General features: G+C 41.9%; 2 protein-coding genes across 4 annotated transcripts in view; one reads left to right on the top strand and one right to left on the bottom strand.

The window, feature by feature from the left end:
- Positions 1 to 19,623, bottom strand: part of LOC116843048 — a 247,726-nt gene extending 228,103 nt beyond the window's left edge. For both annotated transcript variants that reach the window (XR_004377823.1, XM_032813060.1), the window contains exons 1-2: positions 19,518 to 19,623; positions 19,283 to 19,325 (exon numbers count right to left, since the gene is read on the bottom strand). The gene's annotated coding sequence lies outside the window, so the exon portion shown is untranslated. The remainder of the gene's footprint in view (positions 1 to 19,282; positions 19,326 to 19,517) is intronic.
- The window catches only part of LOC116843047 (zwei Ig domain protein zig-8), a 339,129-nt gene that overhangs the window by 273,187 nt on the left and 46,126 nt on the right, over positions 1 to 19,816 (top strand). For both annotated transcript variants that reach the window (XM_032813058.1, XM_032813059.1), the window contains exon 5: positions 12,590 to 12,724. In XM_032813058.1, the coding sequence (XP_032668949.1) occupies positions 12,590 to 12,724 (135 nt within the window). The remainder of the gene's footprint in view (positions 1 to 12,589; positions 12,725 to 19,816) is intronic.

The following is a 19,816-nucleotide window of genomic DNA, read 5'->3' as shown; positions in this document are numbered from 1 at the left end:
CCACGAATTACGGTTTGAACTGCTTGACCATCCACCTTACTCACCAGATCTAGCCCCAAGCGACTTCTTTTTGTTCCCTCATCTAAAAATTGCGCTCGGAGGACAGAGATTTTCGTCAAATGAAGAGGCAATCACCTTCGTGAACAATTATTTTGCAGAGAAAAACGCCGAGTACTATTTCGACGGGTTACAGAGATGGGAGCATCGCTGGGAGAAGTGTGTAGATTTACAAGGAGACTATGTTGAAAAATAAAAAACAATTTTCAGAAAAAATGACTTGTATCTTTGTTAGGTCGGAAACTTTTCAGACCACCCTCGTATGTATCGATTATTCAATTCTGATTAGTCAACGATATTATGAAACCAAATATATGAAATATATGAAACCAAAGCTCATAATTTTATGAGCTGTTCCCTCTGTTTCGTGTATATACTATATGCTTTTTAAATACAAACCCTCTTGAACCCTTTTTTCACATTTACGCGAAGAATTTTATAGCGAAAATTACTATAGGAGAGTTTATAGCCAAAGAATAGATCGATATTCTTAATATTTCATTATCCTATCATTTCATACGTGCTTATATTTTAGGAACTGAAATGTGCTGTTGAAACACTTGCTGTGCTTCTAGCGAAATCTATATGTATAAAATAGAATATCTGTCTTTCTGTCCGTATGTTCCCTATAGATTCAAAACCTTTTGACCGATCTGGACCAAATTTTGCATAATTACTCCCAAGGATCCTGCGGAAAATATAGGCTATCTTGAAACCTGGACACCCCACACCCTCACCCTGATTTCATCCCCTTGTGATAACCCGGATAATCTCGGATAGTTTAAGCTAGTTTACTGTGTTCCGCAGCGAGATAAATCTGACGATTTGTTCCTGGGCTAAAAACCTAATAAAATTGAAAAGAATTTATACGAAAAAAAAGATTATAATTGTATTTTCTATATATTTTTATTCTATATATTCTTTATATTAACTATATATTTTCTTCATGTATATATTCTCATTTTGTTTTTCTGATGACAGGATTTATCCTAATGGTATTATATAAAAGTTTTCTGCTTCGTAGAGTGACTAATTGAAATTTATCCTATGGATGGCGGGACGATGTGCCGTCTGGTGGAATGAATCGCACGTTTTGCAACGCACGCGGCCCTGTCGTTAAAACTGTCGTCCACACGGGGGAGAAATGGGGAGAAAGGGGAGAGGAACGTGGTATCGGCGACGAACTCGTTTAAAGTGTCGCTCGTTTCGCAGAAGTCTCTCTGCTCTCTTTCGCCCGCGCTGGAAGACACCGTCCACGGCCCGTTCCACTGGTCGTTTCGATCGGGGTAGCCGTGCACGCCTGCGAACTCGTTCCCCTCAGGTCGGCGAATCTGGAGCGCGTTAATCACGAACACGACGCGCACTCTCCCACGCCCCCCGTCTCGATTAAAAATAAATAGAGGTTCCGCGTCGGCGGCGCGTCGTAATCGAACGTGTGCGACGCCCGCCGTCGTCGCGGAGGTCGCGACAATTCCGGTTCCTGGCCACCCCACGACCTGTACACAATAGGGAGGAGGGTGCTGATGGGTTACCCCGACGAGCGACGAAAGTGACGAATAAGTCAGAAGCGCGGGTGCGAAGGCAACCAAACCCTGTCTCCGTTCCTGCATTCGCGTTCTCTTCAAGCTGGAAAGCCGCCGCTTTCCAGCTCGCGCCCGCTGCATTTCCACGCCGCGGCTTACTTCGAGGCTTATGCGCACGGAAACGGATGCAGGTGTCCCCCCTCTCTCTCTCTCTCTCTCATACACGCTCTTTCTTCATCTCTCTCTTTCCTTCGTGCGAAAGCACGGAGGCGGCGGAAAGAACTCATTACGGCCGGAGCTTTTATGCTGCGGCCCTCATTGTCGCGACTCGTCCCGTTCTAAACAGTCCCGCCGCCGCCGTCGTATGTGGCTGTGGGAGTATACAGTCGCGGAAATTCGAGAGACACGCTCGAGGCAGACGCGCGCGCGAACTACCCCAGCGTGTTGTCGCCTCGTCATCCCTTAGTTCGCGCGCGCGTCCACCGCGAGTTGGCCGACGGTTGGTGCGGCACAAAAAGCGGGATATTGTGGCCGTCACCGGCGCGGTCCTAGCGCTGAGATACGTGTTAATAGGACGTCGGTAATTAATGGCCGCGGTGCCGGCGTCTTGAATGGCTGAGAGATTTTTATAATAGATTTTCTCTCCCGGGTTTTCTTTAAAACGCTCGTCGGTGTAATAATCATGTTGCGCGGGATTTATTACGTTACGGCGTAATTGATTAACGCGCCCGTTGGACGTATATTTTCCAACGGAGCGGCCGGTTGTTTCTCCATTTCCCTCATTTCTCAATTCACAATCCACATGAGAGAGGGAGAGAAAGAGAAAAAGAGAGAGAACTGTAGTGAGGCTCGCGAAAAGTGTCATTGTCCGCGCAAAATAGACCTGATATACTAAAATAAGTGACATACGTAAGCTCGTGATATATTAAACTATTGCCGTCACAGTTTCGGTATAAATGAACAAAAAAATGAGACTGAGAAACGTACGCGAAAGTAATGCTATATTTATATATACTTTAATCACATATTAAGGCCAGTAAGAATCGTACGATGAATGTTATTGCAAATGATTAAAAAATGTTGAAGGATAACTTTGTTTGACGATGTAAACGCACGCGACGAATATTTTACTGGTCTTACAACATGGCAAATCAAATCTTGCACGTTAAATATCGAATCCCAATTATTATTATTTAATCAATCCCAATTGCGCATTTATTTTAATTCCTATTTATAACACAGTCAAACAATATTATTCTCCCATAATTTAATCATTCGGAAAGAACATTATACGGAAAGAACAGCACAGCTGAGCTACACACAAATCTGGTTGTGCCAACTAGATTCAATAGTAAAATACAGAACGACTAATTATGCAGCTGCTGCAAACACAGAGCAATCGCTGAGTTACTGGCGTTGCAGCACTGACGATATCTGGTTGTTCCAACCAGAATGCACCCATGGTAAACGTCACCCCAATCGATTTCTGGTTGCCACAACCAGATGACGCGCAACTACATTGACGTAGTTGATGCACCAAAACGGCTGAGTCATATCAACCATACACATTATCATCACACAAAGATAAGAGTGATGCAACTATGCTGCTCACAGCTAAATATTTCTCGTTATGTACGCCATATCTTTTTATTTTGTACTAACATCCAGCGTACGGCTTCTTATTGGCCTTCTATTTCTCTTAATATGGTTGTATTCCAACAGAGAGCCTTTCTCTTACATAGTTTACTACGTCCATTTTGCGAATAATGTGTCATCATGCACGTGACAGGCGAGATGCGATATCTTAACGCAAAAAATAAGGAAATATACGCGTCTTTGGCGCGTCGCAGAAACGTAATGTTTTTTCCCCGTTTCGCCCGCAGTGGCGCGTATTTTTGCAGTACGTTTTCGTTCTCTCATGCAGTTCTACCGTCCTTATCGACGTAAGTATCCCGGCCAATCTGTCGTCTGTCACGTTCGCGTTGGACGCGGGGTATTGCACATCGTTTCAGAGAAAGAAAGTACGACGTCGAGTAATACAGATGGTACGTTAGATGAAACGTCTCACCAACGCCGCCTTTTTCTAGGGCTCGTGTCACACCTTGAACCGGGTACCTGCCCGGACCAATTCCACGAAGTATCCATGGATTATAAATAACGTGGAGGCCACACCGCAGTCTAGATAAAAAGATTAAATTGCTGTGTGGCATTTGCACAGATCTTTCGCGTCCGACCTATCTCGGGACAACTTGACCCACCTGGCCGTGACGGTCTTGTAATTAATAGCTTCAGATATATTCTCACCCTCTCATCTCCCCCAAAGAACTTACGATGACATCGATTGTCACCTTTGATGTTTCACGTGTGAACGAATAAATTATCAATGAAATGGTTATAATGCGTTATCTTTAGATCTACTTCGTTGAAACTATTTTATCCTATCTATTTCTGAACATATATTTATATAATCAGAAATATTAAAAAGCAGAATATTCCAATTCTATGATATTATTCATACCCGTCAGATATTTACGATACGCAAAATATAAAACTTTTGATGTGTGTTATCAGATTCTATATAAAAAAAAAGTATTTGAAAATAGAGAAGGAAATAGATCCGGCACGATTGACGTTATCCGACCGTTTATATCATGAAAATCAATAAAACATGATATAGCTAGTAATATCACCACAGAAATCATATCACAATATCACAGAAAGTAACAATATTTAATAAAATGTTATAGGTGACAATTCAAACATTGATGGAAACTCTACGATCACCATTGATGTCGGCATAATTTTCACTTTCTCAGGACCAATAGGCGTAGCTGGGGGGGAGGGGGGACTGAGAGGGCTGCAGCCCCCCTCCCCGAAATTAATTTTCTGGGTTACGCTAAATGTGAAAAAAATGTTTTCGAATGATCTTTTTTTGCTTGTCAAAAACAAAAAATACAGTCCCCTCGAGACATTTTTCTGAGTACGCCACTGCTCGCCGCTTTATGTCATCCAACTTGAATAGCAAGACGATCGTTACTACGTCAGCGATCGTTTTGCTATTCGGATTTCTCAATAAGAGATAAATCTACCATAATTTAATGAGCGTATTAAACTGAGAAGCGATAATAAACGACGAGACGATGAGAAGCGAGGATAAGTGCGAAGGTTTCTCTCAGTATTGTGATTATCGACGATACTTTGTGCGAATTAGTCATCGTGCCATCAGTGTGCGTATCCTGTCGGGCGCGCTATTCACGCCAGTTTCATCCCTGAAACGGCTTTACCCAAGCTATCGTCCACGCGCCGTTTGACATGTCGTCGAACGTCATTACGTATATCATCGAGCGAACGTGCCACGGTGCGCCGCGATTGTGAATTATAGCCCCGTCCTGCGAAAAGCTTCCGTGTAAGCACGACCGAGAGCGGCACCGAGAGCGGTGCAGCGGGAAATGTAATAGCGGGTACGCTTCGTAAAGACGAATAGCGCTTGATTCTTACATGAATAGCACTTAATTCTCGCGCGAACTCCTCGAGACACGCAGGAGCTCTCTCGGGAAATATCCTCCTCTCAAAAAATAATCAGCAGTAGAAACTGCTGTAATTAACTATTCGCGTTGGTATTTAATTGACAGACTGCTGTATGCATCTCAGTTTGAGTTAACGCACCGAAAGAACGAAGGTACATATTATAATTCGATGTGCACATACTGCTTCTGTAGAATTTCTCTCAGGATCTCGTTATTGTAAGATAATGAGATTCAGTCAAGTCTGTGATTAACAACGTGCTCGTTCAGTTCGCGAAAGCGCAATATCTGAGAATCGGGAGTTCGACACAAAAAGTTAAAAAGATCTTTCTTTTGTAAAAAATCGTACGCACACATGTTTGGAATTTAGATTTTCCTGAAAAAAATTTTATTTGAAACAACGACATTCTCGGGACTGTGCCTAAAAAGGAAGTCGCAAACGCAATTAATCGCACCTCACTAGAGAGATTCGAAGCGCAAAGAGTCTAAGACGCTCGACTCCTTAAGCGGGATTGACGTGCTTGTTTGCACGATAAGCGCGGCCTGAGCCGGGTCGCGCGAATAATATTTCAGTTCGTACGTAAAGCGCGCAAGGTATAAGGCACCCTGCGGCGAGCAGGTGACACCTTCGCCTTCGTCTGTTTGACGAGCCGAAGAAAAGAAGTGGATTACGTCAAGAGATGGCGGCGATGACATCGCCGATTCCCAACGAGCCCGTTGCTTTTTCTCGCCGCCACTCGCGGTCGTCTGTGAAAGTAGATGACATACGAGCCATTGTATTTTCCTAGTGAAAGTAGATGACATACGAGCCATTGTATTTTCGCATTGAATATTTTACGTTACCTCTCGTCAAAGGTTGATGTTTAAACATCGCGATTCCCGTAAGGAGGTCTAAAGTTGTGTCGTAACGAGCGCAACGCACAGATGAGATTATGATCGATGAAATTATCTTTCTTAGATAGCATTATCGTACGCAGGTCCTTTTTTTCCCTCACTCTTCATCTCTCTCTCTCCCTCTCTCTCTCTCTCTCTCCCCTTTTCTTTCATAAACTACTTGCGAATAAAGCTGGTTCACAAACAAAGACACAACTACAGATTGCACGCGAGTTATTAGCGTCCAGGTCAGATGAAAGAACATTGAAATTAGAAGGAAAGCGATGATTACATTCCTCTTTAAACGGGATGGTGTTTGCCAAATTGCGTTTTATATACCTTTTACTTTGCGCTCATGAACGGGGAAGCGTCCTTTGAGCTACGAGCGTAACCAGCGCGTGACGTCGGCCACGTTAAACGCACCGAAAAGAGCACAAAACAACCACGTAAGATAAACAGAACAAGTTTTATTGCAGAAACTATATGAGCTGTGCACTACTGGCACCAGCGAAACCATAAAGGCAAAGGTTACGAGCAACAAGGCTCAAACGCGCGCGTCTCTCGGTTTCCACGAGTTATTATTTCGATAGCCTCAGAAAGTTGTAACACTCTTCATCGGCAATTCACTTTGAACGTGATAGCGTCGCGATAAAAACACACATAATATACTTTCCACGTAACGTAACTTCTTTCGCGGAAAGAAACCAGCATGCGACGAATAAAATGATGAATAAAAATAATCTAAGGAGGTCTAAGAAAATTATCAAATATATGAATGCAGCGACAAAATAAATTATAACACGTCGTTGCGGAAACATTCCAATTTTTAACGAATACCTACGTAGAAAATTTCGTGAAATCTAATTAGGATCCAATGCGATTTTCTATAAAAAGTTTGGTCTCTAATTGAAAAACCAACCAGCAACATTGAGTTAGAAATTTAATGTTTCGAATACGCGATTCTTAGTGAGAAATCCAACCAGATGCTAGTTTACCTGCCAAACGCTTACCGAAAGATTTTCTCTGGCTTCCATTTTATATTAAAATTGAATAAAACGTATGAAGCGCTGAGAGCACATGTGCATTTTATAATTATAAATATTTAAAAAACGTAAATACTTAATGTGTTCTAATTTCTTTTTCATGTTTTCCAATTCTGTTCTAATTTCTTTTTCATTCAAAGTTCCATTTAATTCAATAGCTGGTATAAAAAATGGATTTCCGTATAATTCCATAAAGTTATATCGATTATGCTTATTAAAAAAAAAGCGCGAATTTCCACAATATGTCTACTCCGATTGTAAATCCATTTCAGGATAAGAATTTAATTCCCAGTATGTAATACTAATTATAATTACAATAGTAATTTAATTCCCGATGGTGCCGTACACGGTGGAATAATCTATCATAGGATAGTTTTTTGGACGTCTGATTAAAAGCTATGTGCTTCTGAGAAAATCTTGAGAAATTTCTATGCGAATATTTTACGCAAGTATTTTATTGTGATCGAATTAGAGAGCGAAAAATTTCTAGCTCATGCGGTTCCACATTCCACATCGCCACATGAGTATTTACTAACACACACAACATTGTTTATTTGCACATTCTCTCACACACTAAATTACAAACAAATAACTGATACACCGTGAAAGGTAATCATTCGACTGATTGAACTGAATTCATCTAATTTCAACTGCGCGTCCACACGTTACAACGAATATAATTTCACGCGGCATTAACTAAGAATATTGCAATAAAAAAGAAGAGGAAATGTGCACGAAACTCGCTACTGTTTCTATTGCGAGCGTGGGTGTAATCAAACGCGCGGAGTAACATGGCGCTGCAGATACAGAGAAATTTTTAATCAACGCACGGGCGATCGGCGACGGATGAAAAAGCCGTGCCCACGGATTTTCATGATTGCGAAACCCCCGCAGCACGAAGCGGCCGTAAAACTAGCGTATGAAAAGTATTTGTTTGTAACGAAATAACGTGTGTACTTTGCGTGTAACGGGTTTTTAATTATTAACTTCGCGCGATCCAAAAAATCAAATATATATAATAAGGCGTAAGAACAATACAAACAGAAAGGCAATATGCCGAGGGATCCGCGCCATCATTATAAATTTCAGGGATTTTATATTTCTCCGAGAAACATAAACTTTATGTATATTTTCAGTCGCGCGCGCGTTGTTGATTTAGTTTACGGCGCTGTAATTACTAGTCCGATACGGTTCGCATGTGTTTGTCGAATCTGTTCTACGGGAAACGTCAACTAAATGAGGATTGAAGAACAGCATGCAACGTGTGGGCCAATCGAATAGAAATGCTAAACGACAGATGCGAGATAACGAAAATAGTGGATCTAGTGGATAGAAATCGTGTGTTAATCAAGTCGACGGTATGGGGAGGAACAGTCGCCTCGCATAGAATGTAGTATGTTGGGTGAACGCAACACACTTCCCAAACTCAATTTCTCGCGACTTGCGCGTGAACGCCCAGCGAAACACAGTGCGGGGGAGTCGAGGGAAATGCATTATTTTGGGGCAAGTCAACGCGATAATCGTGCCCGTGCCACGGGCATGTCGAGCCACGCTAGCATAAGGAACCTTTCTGATATATTTGCGCGGGGGTCAAATGGCCGACGCAAAGAGCGTATTTTCGTGGAGCATTTTGCAGGGGAGCGAAGCCGTGGCTGATATATGCTCGAGCCTTACTCCTGAAAATCCAGGACGGTCGGCCCTCCTTCGCACAATTGGGAGATTTTCGAACGGCCGATCCATGACAGACGTCGTTTTTTATCCCCTCTACGTCAGATAAGAGTATCTGCGCATTTTCGGAGGCAGCGAAAAAAGGAGAGAGAGAGACAGAGAGGAATAGAAGAGGAAAACGAACGATACACGGGGTCGATAATCCCGCGGAAGGGAAGGGGATATTCCGAGCCAGCGCGACGGCCGCGTATTAATCGCGAAAAAAAAGCGCCACGCGGTCCGTTCGCCGGACGCGAACGCGAAAGCGACGAATGCCATTTACATAGGCAATTCGCGGCGCGGCGTAATTGTAAACGCATATCCGCGCCAGATGGTCCGTGATTTTATCTTGGAAAGCCGGGGAAAAAAGCTCGTCGTCCGGCGCACGCGAAATTCATGGCGCGACATTTATAGCGGAGGGCGCGCGTGCGCGCGCGCGCGAGAGCGTCCCTCTGCAGCGGCAAGATAAAATTTCGTGAGAAGCGTGCGCGGGGGTAATATTTCCTTCGCAAATTTATCTGCCGTTATTCAAGCGCGATGAAAATAAACGTCACTCTCCGTGGCGAAGTGGCGTGGCGTGGCGTGGCGTGGCGTGGCGTGGCGCGGTGCGGCGCGACATTCAGCGGCCGACGCGATCGAGGAAACGACAATAAACGCAAACGATGACCGGGGCGCTACTCTCTACCAAACGATTAATCAGTACGCGCATACTTTTAATTCGCGCGATTTCGTATGCGCATTGACCACGCCGCTCATTTCGACGGCGAAAGACCGCAGCGAACAGAGCACACACATGCATGCAACATGCCGTCCGTCGCTCGTATTTATAGAGTCAGTCGGCGAAATGACCGAGTATATCACTGCGAATGTAGTATCGTGCAGCGCGGTCGCAAATTCACGCCCGCGCATTTCGTGCTACGAAATTTCTTGGCCAGTTTGGAGTTCCTTTCTCTCTCTCATTCTCACTCTCTCCCTCTTTTTATGTTCTATGCTCTTTCTGGTAAAAGTGTTAATATGTCGATAATTAAACAGCACTGCTAAAGATATTTCCGAATTCACATGATGAGATCGAGTTACACGGAAAGAATTAATTAAATGTCTAGTAAAATATGAACATTCCAAAATTCGACTTGAAGTTACCAGAATTCTGTTCAGGTTGATAAGACTCAATTCAAGAAAATAATTTCTTGTTGATGTCAAGTCTTGACAGTTCTGTTGAAGAAAACAAGATCTGTTCAAACTAATAGGATTTCTGGTCAACCAGAGGTCTTGTTGATGTCAAATCTTGTTAACTCTAACAGAATCCTAGTAACTTCAACCAAAATTCTAGTTCGTCCATATTACCATGGTACCAGATATTTGGTTAATCCAACTCCAGATTTTTTTCCGCGCGATAGATCAAATCAATTCTATATCGATGATGTAACGAGATAATGTGTACTTTTGTTCCTCTACACTTATTTCTCTATATTACTGAAGTTCAGTCAGTACTGAAAAAAAAACAGTAAAAAAAATATCTGACCGCCTTATAGCCATTCTTATTATTAGGAAAGTTCTTAATTTAATTTACCGGATAGTATATCTTTAACTCTCCTAACATCGATTTTAATTAACGAGTTTGCTTTATATTATTATTTGCAAGTTCAACATTAGCAGATCTGAGTATAACGATCGATGAATCTTCAGGAGAAATATTGCAAATGATAAGAGCAATATTATAGCGTCTTGTGATGTCGTTTTTGATCGAAAGGAACATCAAGTGACGAGAAATGAATGATAAGGCGTCGTAATAGAAAAATAAGCACGTCGATTTGTTCAATTAAAAAATATCATCGTGGCTCGTGTCGTACGATTGAAACAGCCGAGAACCGGAGTCAATTTGGCTCTTTAGCCGCGGGGGATAACAATTATGTCATTACGCGTCGCGAGTTTATAGCCGACAGATACGCCGTGCTTGATAACGGATTTTTCAAGACAGTTAAATGCACGGGGATTTAATTAACTGAGCTAACTCTCGTCTCCTATCCGCTGTTCTTTTGTGCCGGGAGTGACCCTACCCACCATCCACGAGACAACAAGAGCATCAGCGCTTGTCAATTTTCTCCTTTGTCATGCAAAAGCACACAAGGTTTCGCCGCTATTATAACACGTCGTCCATAGAATATACCGTTTTATTAATGCGATTATACACCCGCACGCGACAATAGTGGACGGGTATACAGCGCGTATAGCGAGGTCTCTTTCTCCTCCCACCCTCTCTCTCCCTCCCCCCTCCTCCCTCCCTCCCTCTCTCTCTCTCTTTCTCTCTCTCTCTCTCTCTCACTCACTCTTCGGCGTATGTATCTCTCTGAAAACGGAAAAAAACCGAGGAAAGCAGCGGCGAGAGCAGCGAGGCGTTTCATGACGTTTCATAACCGCGACGTATACGCAGGCAGAAGGCGCTCGCGCGTCGTCTATAGCGTAAAAGCGTTTCAAAAAAATACCATCATCCAACTGTATATTTATTCGCGGTAACGTTTTTACCGCGACGGCCATGCTGCGTACCGTGGAAGTGGCGCATCTCGAGGATGCGCCCGGCGCTGTTCGCAGTAAGTCAAGAAAGTTCGCGACGAGACGGCCGGCGCTCCAACTTGGCAGCGGAACGATACGCTTCTCAAACTCGCATAATGCTTTTTTATGCACGCGGCGTACTCTACCTACGAGACCATTGTCCTGCGGCGAACTTGGAGCCGGTAGAAAAGTTCGCCGCACATCCACCACGTCCGCTATAGTGCACTGAAATTACGTGTATGCGTGTGTGTGGATGTACACACACACACACACATATATATATATATATATATATATGAGTACATATTCGATGACGACCAATAATACTTGAAAGAGAGAGAGAGAGAGAGAGAGAGAGAGAGGAGAGAGAGAGAGAAAGAGAGAGAGAGAGGTGGTTTTAACAGATACGTCAGATAAAAAAAGATTTCGTAATGTTTCTCGAGCGTGATCAAGAGATACACTTAATGAAGAACAAAAGAAACAGGTTCTTTTCGTTACCATGTTTTTTATTTATTTTAACGAAGCTGCGTGAAAGAAACCAGAATTCAGGAAGATATTCCCGCGCGCAACACGCGCAATTAAGGTTTTTAATTAAAATCATAATTATATTTTCAGTCGTGTTTCGAAACCGCGCTATAAACTCTCCTCATTCTCGTGTATCTTGGTGTCTCGTGAGAAGATTCTTGAATCGATATAACATCTCCCTTTTCTCTTAATTATTTTCCTCTCGCACGCTTTTACGCTACAACATCGTGACAACTTCTATGACGACACTTACATTATCTAGAGTTATATAACAGTGCCATTATAAATTTCGCATTATGTTCATCATCGATTCAACTACAACCAACTTGAGATAAAATTTGAGAAGAAATAACAACTTGAGATTTGCAAGTTTCAACTGAGTTAAAAATATCAATGCCTGGACATTAATAATATTGGTACCTAATTCTGGATATTCTTCTTGTTTTCATCTTTAAATACGAATATTTAAACTTTTAATATAAAAAAAAATGTATATATATGTTTTAGCACACACATATGTTTCACCTTGAAAGTTTAAATATCCGTATTTAAGAACTAAAACAAAGAGAAGGTACACAAAATTAGATATCAACATGTGTTATTAGTATCCAATTGGTACTTTTACTTACTTCATTGTTTCGAATATACAAAATGAGAATTTTCATTCAAGAGTTTTCGCTCAATTTCCTTTTTGCTCGCTCTTAATATTTTTCTTACTCATACTGCGCCAAGTACTACGCGCAATCCCGCGAAAAACTCACTCACTGCAATGTCTTTTATTTTTCAGGTCTCGAGAAATACAGGGATACTGTCACACTTCGTCAATCTAAATATAGTGATACCAGAGGCGTTTATATTAGGGAGCGACGAGCATCACGTCGACGTAGGATCTATCATAAACCTCGTATGCATAATAGAGAAGGTAAGACATATTGCACTCGAGATCGTTTACTTTACACTAGCACGAGCGGGCCCATTAATGAATGTAAATAAGAGAAATTTCGCGATAAACGCGACCGCACACGCAGTTTTCTTCGGCCTCCGACCTCTTTTCCGTATTACCTGTGTTTATAATACAAAGGTTCATTACGTTACAGTATATAACGCTACGCACGCTGTGTAGATATTAACGAGTATTGATCGCCTCGCGCGCACACCGCGCATTCGATCGTATCTGCGCGCAAAAAATCATATTTACATGTTTAACATGTTTGCACGAGGTGGTTGGGGAAATTTTGTTTTATTTAGGCGTATTAAGTGTATGTGTTTGTGCATTTTTCCACTGAATAATGCTGAGCAATCGGTACGATTCTTATTGCGTACTAGCATCATGTATCGGAAAATAAAATGTTTCTGTTAATCTGAAAAAAATTTGTCAAACTAATAAGAGCAGTATACAGTATAATTGCCAATTATTACTTCTGTCGGAAAATAATAATGTCAATGAAATGACGTCAGTGCTGCGTCGAATATTACTGAAATTGCCATTATTGAATTTTCTTTTCATACTCTAATCGGTTAGATGCGTTAAAACTATTATTTTTGATAATACTATGTATCTTTTCTTTCGAATTAATAATTCCCGTATTTCTTCTTTTCTTTTTGTACATACAGAATATTTCCATAAGATTAAAATACTTTTCTTTTTGTATTATATGTTTGTATGTACTGTCATCTAAAGTTGTTTTTTTATCAATGAATTAAAATTTGTATAATGTGTTGAACGCTCTTTTGAAGAAGTTGTCCTTAGACATATACACACACATATATATATATATATATATATATATATATATATATATATATATATATATATATATATATATATATATGAACATTGTTTATCTTAATTGTTTTCCTTAGCGCCGGCAAATATGGGAGAATCGATCTCGACTGCTGGCTGAGGCAATATTTCTCGCAACAATATATGACAAAATGTCAGATCAATTTTCATATAACGTAGAAGATTGGATTAATCTAACAATAATGTCATCGGGATACATGGGTTCGATATTGGAAGATAGTGACTAATTAGTGCCCGGCGTACGTTAAAGACTGAAAATTCCTTGACACGTGAGATACTTTGTTGACGTTATTATTCTCCCGCGGAAATAATTATTCAATGATTATTTACTATCATCCTGCGTGTCTCTTCGTGGCTTGATAAAGTTCTTTGCATTTAAATGCGCTCTGAAGAAACTCGACGAATATCAACGTGAATCTTTATTTCACATATTGACGTACTACAAAGTGTCGCCTGTATATTCGCAGTCATTTGCAAATTCTCTGACTAATTTAGAGAGTCCATGTGTTTTCTTAGTAAAAATCCAAAAGGTTAATTTTCTCATGAAAGGAAGCACGACGCATATACGCGCGCGCACGCACAAGTGAGCGTTGGTTTGGAAGTCTCACACTGCACAGAAACCGCGACACGGATTTTTAAGTTCGTCGTAAATAAAATCGCAGTATGCAAAGTGCGTCCCTCGGGACGTTTGTTTGCACACGGGATTAATTATCATCAGGTTATATTAATATCAACCAAGCTTCGCCGGCTCGCTCTCATACGTCGCATAACCGTGCGACCTTAACGAGAGTAATTCGTGCGTGCTCGTGTGCTTCTGTCGTTTCATCTTCGTTCTCGTCGTCCCGTCGTCATTGTCGTAAATTTTGACCTATATATCGCTGCGAGATTATTAGCATATTTCTGGAAATTTACGCGGATATTTGTTGTCGCGCGCACTTTCGTTCGCCCGAATATCGCGGCGTTTCTCGTCCCAAGCGCAGAGGTTCGCCCGACGACGCGGCGGCTCTATTCGCAATATTTCAGTTATTTTATCGGATTCTGCCGCTTGTCTGCGGATTCCGCAATACGCGAGAGCTCGGCGGCGCCGCTAGTTTCCGCCCTTATTCGATATTCACGCGCGCACACACGCGGGCCACGGCGACGCGAAGAAATCGTGAAGCCCGATGACGTTGATTCTGTTTTAATTGGTAACCCCTGCATATACACAGATACCCATTAATTAAGCTGATAAATTAAAATCGCCGCGCCGCGCCGCGCCACGCTGCAATGCGGCTGGAAATTAATTAAATTCGTGTTTCGCCTAACCTTTCGACCGCGCCGACCATGCTCGATTCCCAATTGACAAGGCGGCACTGCGAGCCACTTCATTTTTTCATTCACGTGTGCATTCGTACTGACGTGGGGGAGTTACTTTCATTTAAAAGCATTTGGAACATCGCGATCAATATTATCAGTGATCCCTGGTTTATCCTATTCATTTAATTTCGTAAATACAATCTCCGAGACAATCTTTATCCAATTTCGCGCTTGTACTCTTCGATGTGGTCTGTTATGATTTCGTATTCGCCAACGCGGAAATACGCGCGTCTATTTATTTATATTTACGCTTCTCTCGCTCCCTCGTTGTTTACGCCACGCGATAACGTTCGAGAGAATGCGGACATTCTTTCCATAAGTTCCTTTTCATAAAAGAAAATCAATGTCGCGATTGAATTAAGGAAAATTGATTAAATATGTTATGTTAGTAAAATTCAGTATGCTCAGTCTTTGTAATAACAAAACGAAAAATCACAGAAGCACACTGTGAAAAATTTCGTGTTGAATTTAATACATGTTTCATATGTCCCAGTTTATCCCCTCGTATTTTCGTGTTGATTTAACACATTGACATAAACGTCATTTTCAACGTAAATGCAAAATGTTTTCACCGCGTAGAGATACGTGGCAGTATCGTCGCGTCGACTCAACGAAACATCGAAACAACTCGTACTGTATACCGCGAGACACGAGAGCAGATTTTGTTTGCGAGATTTTTATGCGTTGCATAGAAACACCCGAGGCCTCATTATCGAATTTTATATACACTACAGGGGTGTACAGGTGCTATTACTTTCAAAGAAAGAAGTAACAAAGTTTGAAGACAGAAAGACAAAGAGAGAGAGAGAGAAAGAGAGGTGTGCATACGAAGAAAGCCTGCAGCACCATAAACTCGCTTCCGTAGTAATTGACGAGCGGGCGTAGACCCCCGTTAATTAAACTGATAAATTAAAAGTGTCACGGTACACGGTAGCCGAAAATTGATCGCACGCAGATTCGCCCGTCCGCCCACCCGTTCGCTCGCACGCTTCCGCGTGCGCGCGCGCGCGAATGCAACGCGAATGCAACGCCTGTGCAGCGGGCATATATGTAAATGCATGGCCACACGCATCATCCGCATGCAACCGCATGTGCGGGCTCTTTACAGTTCACGCGAACGTATCGGCCGAACTGTATCGAGCTTACGGAACGCGAGTTTGCAAAAATACGTGTGCAAAAAAAGTAGAGTGCATCGCCAAGTTGCCGTGGCGGGCAGGTGGAGCGCGTCGAAACGCCCGCTGGCTAAATAAGGGCGAGTAAAATGTGGGCGGTTTAACTTTGGCAAGTACAACCGGGTCGGCTTAACTTCGAAACGCAACCGCGTCTGTAATCTTACTTCGGCACGCGACCGCAGCAGTTAACTCTCCTTTCGTTGAGCGCGATTATCGTCGGAACGGGAGGAACATTGGTCGATGAACCGCTTTCGTGAAAAAAGTGCGTGATGTCGCGAACCGTGATGTTATGTAGCCGCGACACCTCTCGGTCTCTCCACCAGAAGTTTTCGCTGGCCCCTGATAACCACGATATTTGTATTCAGATCGGCCGATGTATCGATTAAAGTGGCGCGTTTCGTTCGTTCGTTCGTTACCGTAACCGCTAATATGATTCACGCTTTATTGAGCAATACATAATTCATCTCAATGTAATCTAGAATTTTACAAAGTAATAATAGCCGAGTGCGGCGTAACGGCGTCACGACCGGTAAACAATTTCGACCGGCCGATATAAAAACGAAACGAAATTAACGAGCGACAAAGATCAAGCCGGGGGAGGTGACGCTCTCCCTTCGTGCCTCCCTCTTTCTCATCGCGAATCGGCAGGAGAATTTTCCCCGCGAATTTCGGGGTCCTCTGATGTCGCGTACGTCGTTTGCATTTTTAAGAATACAAATTATACATAAACTGCAATATCTCGGCGCATATTTTTTTAATGAAATAAGATTACCGTGAAATATAGCGAAGCATCACGCGACCGCGGCCGGCAAAACAATTTCTGCGGCCAGAAACCAACGCACACGATACTGAGTTCGTTTATTAAAAGAGAAGGCAGCAAAAAAGAAAGCGGAAGGGAAGGATAACGTAATAGGACCAAAATAGTGAGTCGTTTCGATGCCGTGTCGATGTTCGAGTTCTTGTCGTAATGACGTGTTATCGAACCCATAAAAAAGAATAGATAGATACGCCACATTTAATGTCAGCGACGAGGAAACAGCATTCAACGCACGTCGTCGTTTAACCCCACGCGTGCATGTATAGTTTTATGTCATTGGTTTCGTTGTACAATTGCCGCATCCCAAAGAGAATGACAAAGAAAGAGGAGAAACGGTGAGAGAGTGAGAGAGAGAGGGGGCAAAGAGGAGAAAGGGAGAAGGGGAGAGAAGAGAGAGAGGTGGACTATCGATCGATACAGGCGCGCTTACGTTGGTGCCGAGCTTAAAGAGGAAATTTTGGAATTGCTGCCGCGGACAAAGTTCTGAACTTTAAAGCAAGAGATAAAACTTATCCTCATACTCGCGTATTAGGGGGAAAATTTTATTGGGCCGCCGAGTATATATAGCGTAGATAAAAGTCGCTATGGATAGGAAACAAGCATGTCGTTCTGAAATCTCTTTAAAAGGCGTAACAGGCGTTTCTTTTTTTTTCTTACTTGCGTGTATATAACATATATCAATTTCGAATGTGCAATACATTCCTTGCGTAACTCTCCCATGAGACAAACAGAGTCCTATGAAACAAAATCTATCGCCGTTGTCTTAGTTTTAGAACGAATTCCGGCCACGTATTCTTCGTTCGTGAAGAGCTCGATAGATATTTGGTGTGTTCGAACATAGATGACATCTCTACGTTCATACCGAAACCGCAGAACGTTGTTTCCTCGAAAAGCACCGCAAAATTTTATCAATTAGCAATAGAATTCGTGTTTCATTGTTATTGCGATCCAGCTGTAATCAAATAGCCATTCCGTGTGTGGTCTAACGAAATAAATTTCACATAAATAACTGGGAAAAACAAAACTCCCGTGTCATATTTCGTATTTGTTTCGCGATTGTTCTGCGTGCGCGCGTGGGGATAACTGTGTAATGGCTCTGTTACACAGCTGAACGTTAACTGTTAAGTACGCGTTTAAGGTACGGAAGAAGCTTCTTGTATTGTGTGTTTTTACTGTCGTTGGTGAAGGCGATTGGAACAATTATCATTATGTTACCGTTATGTAACATTCCGCAAGGAGGAAACCGGAATTTTCTGCACTTGTGTATCGTGAGTGTTGAAAAAGCTAAAAGATTAAAGCGACTGGTCGTCGGAACATTGCGCCATCGTTTTGCCGAGACTGTTCGAAACATGATTACACGAACACAGTCGGGATAGCCGTATCCCCTTCGACTCGACGGATCGCGCTGTGTCGTAACAAAGTTTTAAGCACACGCATGGAGCTTCCGTACCATTAACGTTCACGGGTTATATGCAACATTAAGTAATCCCCGAACTTATGCGAACTGAAGTAAGTAGCATTTTGTCATTAACAGTATAACTGATTTAATAAAAATACTTTCACAGCAATGTCACAGCAGTTACTGATAATTAATTTTTCAATACTAGAAACACACTACCTAAGTCTTTCTCGAGTAATTTCGCACAAAATACTTTATGTGATAAATTTTCTCATCGGCAATCAGTGCGATTTACGTGAAATAAATAATTGCGAGTGCCACGTATAGTGAAGCAAATTATTCGCGTTTTTAATTACTTAAAACAATTAGCGAATAAGAATGAACACAGAAAAATTTATGATGAATAATTCTTCATCTTAATTAAATATAACAAGAGCCAAAATATTTTTAGACAAAATGTTATGGGAAGGTGATTTAAAACTTTACACACAAATTTGTAGTATGTACTAAATTAAATAAGAAATCTTTAATGTTATAGGTCTATGTTGACTGAGCATTTCTTTCTATTCAGTTTAATGCGTATACTACAAATCTGTAAATTTGTTCGATTCACTTTTCAATAACACCCTGCATAAACAAGCTTGTCAAAATTTGAAACATTAAAAGGAAATACGGAGACTAGATATATTTCAATAAAAAAAATATTCAATGAGATTAAAATATCCGTTGCATAATACGAGCATTTAAAGAGGTAATCCCCTGATTATCGCAAGCAGTGTATCTTGGTGAATGACATGAACAAGTACATGCGAAAGTCGACGTGCAAAAAGCTACGAGCTAAGTAAATTGCATTGATTTCGACGAGACTCTACAAACGCCCACCATCTTATATTCACCACCGTTCGTTTTTCATTCTCATTTGTCTGACTCACCGAAAAACCAGGAACTCAGAGCTAGCCGTGTTCCGCTACAGATCTGGAACAAAAAAGTATAGTTTTGCAGATTAGATACGAATTAATGGCACAACGAGAAAAATATGCGCGGATATACGAGTTTGTTAATTCTTTGCGTTCGTTGCGACTCGATCAGCTTTACTCCGACGATGATGTCGCAGTTATCGATCGCAAAGCATCAAATACAAGAGTACCGGGGAGTCTGCAAACCTACCTTCGAGCCAACCCTGCTCGACCCGAACCGGGTCCTCCGGTACGGCATCCGCGTCCACAGAAACTACACCCCCGGGAACCGCACCCATCGTGTGACCGCAAGTTCTAAAACAAAAAGAAACTTTCTTGATTAGTTATATGAAAAGATGTGAACATACCAGTAATACGGGGGTTCGAAATTGCACGTTTTTCTCTTAGTAACTAACGAAAAAGGAGAATAGTAGTCACACTTAGTATTTCAGGATGCTGCTCAAAATAATCCTAACACGATGATCACACTCGCAAAATAATGTAACGTCC

Source organism: Odontomachus brunneus, unplaced genomic scaffold, assembly GCF_010583005.1.
Source record: "Odontomachus brunneus isolate Ranch 3 - 2012 unplaced genomic scaffold, Obru_v1 Obru_scaffold_029, whole genome shotgun sequence".
In the NCBI taxonomy this organism is placed as follows: domain Eukaryota; kingdom Metazoa; phylum Arthropoda; class Insecta; order Hymenoptera; family Formicidae; genus Odontomachus; species Odontomachus brunneus.
Note: the sequence above shows the minus strand (reverse complement) of the source record. Positions and strands in the feature narration are given on the sequence as shown.